We start from the raw sequence: 9,202 nt of genomic DNA, 5'->3' as shown, positions 1-9,202 counted from the left end.
ATATGATACTTCCAATAGATAAGATTTAAACAGATACATACAAATTAAAGAGTATGAATAGAAGGAATAGCATACTTGTAAGAAATAAACTTTTTAGGATTTTGTTTTCCTTTGACTCACAGCACAAGTATCTAAGAACATGTAAATGGCAGCACTTCAAGTCAACGTACTGTAAACTTCTGTTATCAGTTGGTTTTCAGTTTCCTGGTGTTTCTAAACATATCATCTTTAGAGAAACACTTCTCTTTCTGCACAGTTGAGACTGCACCTGCACCACTGAAACTTCATAGAAACCATCAGACCCATAAATAAACTTCCTCAAAGCAAAAGACACATCTGTCACTGTATATATTTGCATATCGGCATTTATCCAAGCATGACATGGTTCACATCCATTCAGCAGAGACACAACCTCTCAGACAAAGGCAAAACTAAATGATCAAAATCATGGCCAACATCCAATATAACTAATAAGGTCTTATTTTTCAAAGCCCTATAAAAACTATTTACTATGAAAATAACGACTTTACTTTAAGACAGAAAATGTGAATAACCTTTTACCTCCTAGGACCTGGCGTCCACATACTTGGACATCACATTTTTTGTTGTCTGCACCATAATACTTTGGCACTTTGAATAGTGTAGTGTATGAATGGTGCTATACAAATAAATGTGCCTTGCCTTTCCTTACTTAATTCTGTGTAACTGAAGCCTGTTGTACACAAATTACAAGTGTTTCATGTTTAAAGATAATATCTGATTGTTATATTTATTGGTTCCACCTAACCCCAAATAGCTAGGAGAGATCTAAAATGCAAGCCAAACCAAAGCTCAGGTCTTAAGAGGTTATGGTACTTTGGAACTGTGATGTTATTGATTACAAGCCTTTAGCCAGCATGTAACTTACTGCTAGCAATGGGTACTGAAAACAGGTACAAGATAATTGGTCCAACATAGCCCTGATTTCTAAGGCTTGGTATGGGCCATAAAACACATAAATCCATCTTGGTCAACCACTATTGTAAAGACTAGGTGACTTGGATTCTCTGTAGCAGAAACACAATAATTACAAGGACAAGACAAAATAAATGTCTCTGCACGACCATAAATAATAACCCTTTTATTCTTTGTAGTCACAGTTAGAGGCCCAAAATCTGTTCTTATACACAGAAACATCACTTTCAGTTGGATGAACGGCTAAGAGATTTTAAGCACCTGCATCGGAAATTTCAGTTACTTTTTTTATCATAATGAAAAAAGTTTTTTTTTAAACTATTCTGTTTATGATCAGAATAATACTGTACATTATTCATACCATAGGAAATGTTTTCATCACATCCATTAAGCTGACCAGTGAGAATCAGTCCTGATATAAAAATGAATTTTATTTTAACTTACCTGAACAAAGTTTGTCTGTTCATATGTCAGATGAACATTAATCTTTTATTAAATTCATATCGTTAACATTGATAAACACTTTATACAAATTCTTTTGAAAGATCATATGAAACATTCCCTGACATACAGTTATGGGGTTAACTTGTGGACAATAAATCATCAGTTTCAAATAATATCTACAGTTCAGCTGTGTCCTCCCTTTGAGGAGGAGTCAATGCAAATCTTGACCTCCATCTTTATTTATGTCACCACGAACTGACAACAAATCAAACCACTGATGAGACAGACGACAACAATTTGCCAATAAAGGCAATAAAGTTTATTCAACGTCTGTCCAGAACCGCTTCACCATTTCCAGAGACAACAACATGGACCAGGTGTATCTGCACATGAGCAGCCTGACGACTGAAGACTGCAGCTTGCAGAGAGCCGTGATGACACTGGGGTATCATATGTACCAGGATTTCTGTGTATTTTATACATTTACTGAGAAATTTTATTGTGTTTCTGGGTCTTTCAGGTTTTTGTTCAGGCAGTGAATTGAGATACAACACTGTGATTACTTTGACTACTGGGGCCAAGGGACCAAAGTCACAGTATCCTCAGGTAAGTCTCATTTAAACTTAATATCTGCAGCGATCAGTTTATTTTTCATGATAAAATGTGTTTGTGGACATTCAGAGAGTTGAACTCATGATCGTATTTAAGTTTGTACTGATCACTCAGAGCAGCTAAAACAGAGCAGACAGATGATTTTAACAAAGCACAGTTTATATTGTAAAACCACAAAAAATAACTATTTTAAAGAAAATATCTAATTGTAATGAAATGATGACTGGTAATCATCAATTCACAAACACTTTGTAATTCTGTTCAGCAGTTATTTCACTTTCTATCTTTAAAAATGTTTTGTAAAACAAAGCACAAAACCATCATTAAATTTAATATGACATGGTTCAAATAAATTCACTGTATTTCTTACATCAAGGTCTTAGCACCACAAGACGATGCAGTAATTTTGCTTTTTCAGTTGGAAATTTTGAGATGACTGTATTATTGCACTCAGCTACAGTCTGTTTATCTGTGAGCTGAAGAGACAAAACAGAACTATCAGTAAGAAAATCATTTTTTAGTTCTTTACAAAGACATTTTAAGCTGATTTCTCTCTTCACTTTCACCTGTTGATCATTTCTGTAATTATTATTTCAGAAATAAGTCAGGTGATTACATATTATTCCATCTTTCCTCAATGTTTGGGCCCATCAGCATTTTAAGACCATGCTGAAACAATAATAATTAAATTCTGATCAAATATTGTGGGATTAAAGTCAGAATATTGCCTATAGGTCGGATTTCTCTGGGGAACAACTTGTAGCCTTTTTTTGAAGCACAACTAAGTGTTAACCTACAAATTGAGGTAGAGGATTTCATAAATTAATAACTTTATGATAGAATTTAGTAATAAGGAAATTCTTGCTCTTCTGATGCATCAACACTTTAAATTCTAATCAGTATTCAGACACTTGGGTGGCTGTGCAACACGTTGCATCTATACAGGTGAAAACAGGACAGTGTTTCTCTCCAGTAGCTCGGCTTTGCCAAGTGACACTGTCAGTGACGACGACTTTATCGTCACAATATTCTGACTTTATTCTCAGATTTGTTTTATAGCATGACCCTAAAATGCAAATAATGTAGTTTGCAGTTTATTTTTATTTAATTCAAACACGTTTTATCTCAATTTCCACCTCCCAGACAAAGACTTTGTGAAACGTACTGTTACGAAATAAAAGAGTCACTGGAAGTCGTGTTGTGAAATTTAAAAAATGTAAAGGGAACATATGGAAACGTAAATATTTGGAATAAAATTTAAACATAAATCAATATTAATATTAAAAGTATAAAACTACTTTTCATGTGAGCTGAGTTTTAAAATATTATTCCACATCATGGCTTTATTATATACTGTATGTTGTCCTGATTAGATCATTTATTTCATGATGTTCATTTGTTGAAAATTCAACCCTTTGGGTCTCTTAATTCTGATGTTGAAGATTCAACCAATCCTTAACTGTGATCAGTTTCTCAGATAAATAACTGATTGTCTTTCTGGATTTACATGAATTTAAATATATAAATGTCTTTCACAGACCCACCTGCATCACCGACTCTCTTCCCTTTGGTTCAGTGTAAACCTTGGTCTGGAAATGAAATCACTGTTGGTTGTCTTGCATATGAATTCTTCCCAAAGAGTCTTGATTTCAAATGGTCCAAATCCAGTCAGACCAGCCTGATTTCTGCACAACATACTGTCACCCAGAAAAACGACAAATACATCGGAGTCAGTTGGATTAAAGTACCAGAATCTGAGAGGAACTCGTGGATGTCTTTCAATTGTTCTGTGACTCATAATGAAAAAACTGAAACTGTGGAAGTGTTAAGTTTCGGTATGTGATTTTTATCTTATCATGACTCTCTTTTGCCTGAGCACACATGAACCATCTTGTTCATCTTATTTACCATGTTTAGTTTTTTCTATTCTTCATATTTCCCTCCGTTAATCTGGCATTTTATATTTATTTCTCAAAATATGAAATTAATAATTCTCTGCTTTTTCTATCACCTCAGTGCCCATTCCTCCACATGTGAGTCTATTATCTGAGCCAAGAGGAGAATCTCAGAATCTCGTGTGTACAATTGGGAACTTTAATCCAGAAAAACTGTCAGTCAAATGGAAAAAGAATGGAAATGAAGTGACTGGTGGCCTAAATTGGGCCCCACAAAAAACTGGACAAACATATTCTGCTGTCAGTATGCTGAACGTCAAGAACACAGAATGGGGCAGTGACGATGTTTACACCTGTGAGGTGAACCACGAGGAAAAGACATATACAAAAACTGTCCCAAAAGGTAAAAGGCTGCTACAAACATTATACAACACTGTTTCTACTGTTGCATTGAACTTCCACATATTAAGAAACACTTTTGTCTGTCCCTCATATAGTTCCTGTCACTGTGACACTGAACCAACCAAGTCCCAAAAAAATATTCATCAACAACCAGGTAGAGCTGGAGTGTGTCGTCACTGGACAGGACAAGAACATTGTAGATAAAACTACAATCACATGGGAAATTGATGGACAATCAGTGACCAGCAACATTAATGATCAAACAAAGTCTGAAGGCCGTCAACACAACAAAGTCAGCACATTGACTCGTACTTACAGTGACTGGAAGACAGTCAACAAAGTCCGCTGTTCTGCCAGCAGTGAAAATATGACACCAGTTATCCAAGAGCTGACTGTCCACAAAGCAGGTAGGTCACTGAGTGATTTAGATGGATTGTATAAAAGTAACGTGCTGCATAACCTGCTCTGTGCTAGACGGTCAATTTACACAACATGTCATAGAATTATAGAAAATATAAGGCTGATATATGAACCTTCATGGTAAACCAAGTTTTTCTTTCAGCTGGACAACAGGCACATGTGGACGTCAACATCGTCTCAGAGGAAAAGTCAGCTGACGTCACTCTGGTGTGTGTGGTCAGCTCTGGTCCTTTGCAGCAGGATTACTACATAGCCTGGTCAGTAGATGAGGGACGTAATACTGGCAACTATGTTGATGGCATCAACTTCAGCCCACAGAAAACTGCAAATGGCTACTTATTTACAAGTGTTTACACAACCAAGAAGAACGACAACAAAACGTTCCACTGCCACGCCTGGTCTGCTGGAAGAGACAGGGCATCAGTGGCATCAAAAACAGCAACTAAACACAGGGGTAACTCTCACGAATGTGACAAATAGTAGATTCAGTTTTAAATGTGATATCTTGTGCTCGCATGTCATTCAGTCTCTGTGTGCACTCTGTGATTCATCGGTCTTTGTTATTATAAAAATCTCAGTCAAGTTGATTTTGTTTTGTCTTTGTATTGTTTCATTCTGTCTTTGTCACATTGTCCAACAGCTTCAGACGTGTGCTGTTTTAAATAAATGTTGCATGGAGACATGTTTGTTAATGTTCATGATTTTTACCACAATTAAATACAAACACTCACTTTATGAAGAGTTTCCAGTGAAGGTTCACGTTAGTTTACTGAACTTTACACCTTTCAACTGAATGAACAACCACATGACTTGATCACAATAAAAAATACACTATTCCACTTTATCAGAGTATTTAGGAGACAGTTGTATTTATGTTATATTAATAAAATCCTTTGTTAACACACACACACGCACGCACACACACACACACACACACACCTCTTGTGTGTCTAACCACCTATACCTTCCTTCTTAGATTGTCCTTCAGCGTCAAACCTGACTTTTCTGAGCTGCACAGACCAGTCCATTGAAGAAGATGAGTTGAGCAGTCTGTGGTCTACAGCCTCCTCCTTCATATTCCTCTTCATATGCTCTTTCATCTATAGCATGATATTCAGCCTGGTCAAGGTAAACATGCAGGCTTTTTCTGCATTTCAATGACACTAAAAAGGTCTAAAGCCTATAAGATATAATAAGGCATATACTGTACATTTTCACTTTACAAAGGTTATGACTAATTACACTGCATGTGAAAGACTTAAGCCAAGTCATATAAAAAATATGAACACATGGAGACAAACATAACCTGCTCATCACTGTATAGCGTTTGATTGGGGCTGATAGTTTAAACACAGAAACCAGAAACTGCATTAATGTGAATATTAGGGATTTTCTGTGTCAGGGACTGATAACGTTTCCATGTTTATAAAATATCAAGATTGCAGTGCACATGATCCAAGAGAAAAAAAAAAAAAAAAAAAAAAAATTAAGTACATGATAGTCAGTGGCAGTTACTATGTCACTGAGTAAAGATAAATATTTTTATGCAATTTGCTAAAAATGCTATTAAATTCAAATCCATCAACCAGTTCAACACTTAACAGAACTATAATACAACACCAGTTAGCTACTGCAAACCTTCTGATCTGACATACACAGTTTACTGCACACAGTCATTTGGATGTCCAGTCTTTAACTGGGTGAAACTCTAAGTTAAAGTAATCAATCAAACTATACCACAGTTTAATAATTTGCATTTGATAATAACATATATTATTGTATGTATATGTTAATTTTTTTTATCTTGTTTTTCAGATGAAAAGAGACTAAAGGATGGGATGGATCTGCAGTAAAGATGAATTCAATAGTTTTTCATTAGTTGATCTGGTTTCAAAAACATGAAGATAATCCCTAATTCAATGTATATATGCTGAATTAAATATTTTTCAGTAAGTCAGTGATTTCTCTGTAACCTGTAGTGCAATAAAAATAAAGCTGCAAATCTTTTTATCCAAATACACCCCCTGTTACATTATGATCACAGAAGGTATCTACCTTGAAAACCTTTAGTATCATTGAAATGATTGAGTTAATTGTAGTATTAACTTCATTATTAACTTTAATGTGATATGTAAAGAATCAATGTTGATGTAGTAGAAACAGGTGTATTCTGCATAATTTTTGACTTGCATTTCATAATGTGACTGGGTAAATCTTTGCTTTTCATGGTTGGTCATTTTGTTGACCATGTCATCATCTTTCTCTAAACAGTATATTTATGTTTGTTTGATATATCTTGCTTTTGTCTCTTATGTTTTCATAAGTTTTTTTTTTACTATAAAACACACTGTGAGCTGCTTTACTGGATTCAAATTACTTGTATGTCCAACATACTTGGTCAGTAAAGCTGATTCTGATATTTGCTTTCATCATTGACTCATCAGATATGATACTTCCAATAGATAAGATTTAAACAGATACATACAAATTAAAGAGTATGAATAGAAGGAATAGCATAATTGTAAGAAACAAACTTTTTAGGATTTTGTTTTCCTTTGACTCATAGCACAAGTATCTAAGAACATGTAAATGGCAGCACTTCAAGTCAACGTACTGTAAACTTCTGTTATCAGTTGGTTTTCAGTTTCCTGGTGTTTCTAAACATATCATCTTTAGAGAAACACTTCTCTTTCTGCACAGTTGAGACTGCACCTGCACCACTGAAACTTCATAGAAACCATCAGACCCATAAATAAACTTCCTCAAAGCAAAAGACACATCTGTCACTGTATATATTTGCATATCGGCATTTATCCAAGCATGACATGGTTCACATCCATTCAGCAGAGACACAACCTCTCAGACAAAGGCAAAACTAAATGATCAAAATCATGGCCAACATCCAATATAACTTATAAGATCTTACTTTTCAAAGCCCTATAAACACAATTTACTATGAAAATAATGTTAATAATTAGCTAATAATAATAATAATTAATAATAATAATTAATAATATTGTTATGAATTAATAATAATATTTGATGTTGTTAGATGATCATTTATGTTTTATTAAATTAATATCATTAACATTGATAAACACTTTATACAAATTATTTTGAAAGATCTTATGAAACATTCCCTGACATACAGTTATAGGGGTTAACTTGTGGACAATAAATCATCAGTTTCACCAAATATCTACAGTTCAGCTGTGTCCTCCCTTTGAGGAGGAGTCAATGCAAATCTTGACCTCCTCCATCTTTATTTATGTCACCACACACTGACAACAAACCAAACCACTGATGAGACAACAACTTTCCATTATGAGCTTAATTAAATGTTTAACATTTCTGCTTCTACCAGTGATTTCTGGTGAATATCACGCATCTGCACTTATTTCTAAAGGTTTATGTTTGTTCCTGTTCTGATCAGATTTCCCTTCTCTCCAGGTGTCTGCAGTCAGACTCTGACAGAGTCTGATCCAGTGGTCAAGCGGCCTGGAGAATCCCACAAACTGACCTGTACATATGCAGGAATATCTGATGATTCTGCTTACATCAGCTGGATCAGACAAGCTGAAGGAAAAGGGCTGGACTGGGTCGCTTACATTTCTGCTCCAAGTGGAAGCACTAAAGCTTATTCCACGTCTGTCCAGAACCGCTTCACCATTTCCAGAGACAACAACATGGACCAGGTGTATCTGCACATGAGCAGCCTGACGACTGAAGACTCTGCAGTTTATTATTGTGCTCGAGAGCCACAGTGATACAGGAAGTCACAGAGCTGTGCACAAACCACAGCAGATGTCAAACCACTTTATCCAAGTTCGTTTCATTGTTGTTTAAATTGAGAACATTTAATATATTTCCCCAAGTATCTTTCTCTGATGACCTTTAACAAACTACAAGCAAACTGAAGCTAAAAGTGGAGTCTACACACCTTTAGGTTGATGAGATTAAACTCCACGTATAGCTGTGTCATTAATGACATATGATACTATTATATTTACCTTATTTTTTATCTGTTACTTTTTATCTTAACTTTGTATAGTGTTTTCAAGAGTGTTTTGTGTGTAACTGAGCTACTGTGACCAAGAAATTTTCCTTGTGGATTAAAATAATTTTGTCTAAATCTAAACTTATAAAAAAATTTGCAAACCTATAGTCTTATATATGTTATTGTTGATGAGAATTTTAGTTTTATTTTTACCCACTGCTGTCACTATAGGTCCCTTTACTCTACACTTCATCAATTAGGTTTTGGTTTTTGTATCAGGCTGTATCACTGTGATACTGGGGTGGCACTCAGATAAACTTCCATACAAAAACCTAAGAGCAGAAATTTCACATTCTTCCATCCTTGTGATAAAAATGAGGACAGGATAAACATTTTTCCTATTTGGATGTGAGATAATTTTTGTGTTTAATGTTTTTAAAAAGCAGATTATTGTTGAAAAGTTGGTAAATTTGTAGTT

At 34.9% G+C, this 9,202-nt stretch overlaps 2 gene segments (V, D, J or C); both read left to right on the top strand.

Moving 5' to 3' along the window:
* The first annotated feature begins 1,677 nt into the window (after positions 1-1,677).
* LOC113140311 (Ig mu chain C region membrane-bound form-like) lies at positions 1,678-6,743 on the top strand. The segment is given in 7 exon segments: positions 1,678-2,004; positions 3,549-3,845; positions 4,027-4,308; positions 4,403-4,714; positions 4,870-5,181; positions 5,704-5,855; positions 6,543-6,743. Coding segments are annotated over 6 exon segments (1,137 nt in total).
* Positions 6,744-7,547: 804 nt separating this feature from the next.
* On the top strand, positions 7,548-8,494 carry LOC113140320 (immunoglobulin heavy variable 3-11-like). The segment is given in 2 exon segments: positions 7,548-7,596; positions 8,178-8,494. Coding segments are annotated over 2 exon segments (366 nt in total).
* The last annotated feature ends 708 nt before the right edge of the window (positions 8,495-9,202 follow it).

This window comes from Mastacembelus armatus, chromosome 8 (assembly GCF_900324485.2).
Source record: "Mastacembelus armatus chromosome 8, fMasArm1.2, whole genome shotgun sequence".
NCBI lineage: Eukaryota > Metazoa > Chordata > Actinopteri > Synbranchiformes > Mastacembelidae > Mastacembelus > Mastacembelus armatus.
Note: the sequence above shows the minus strand (reverse complement) of the source record. Positions and strands in the feature narration are given on the sequence as shown.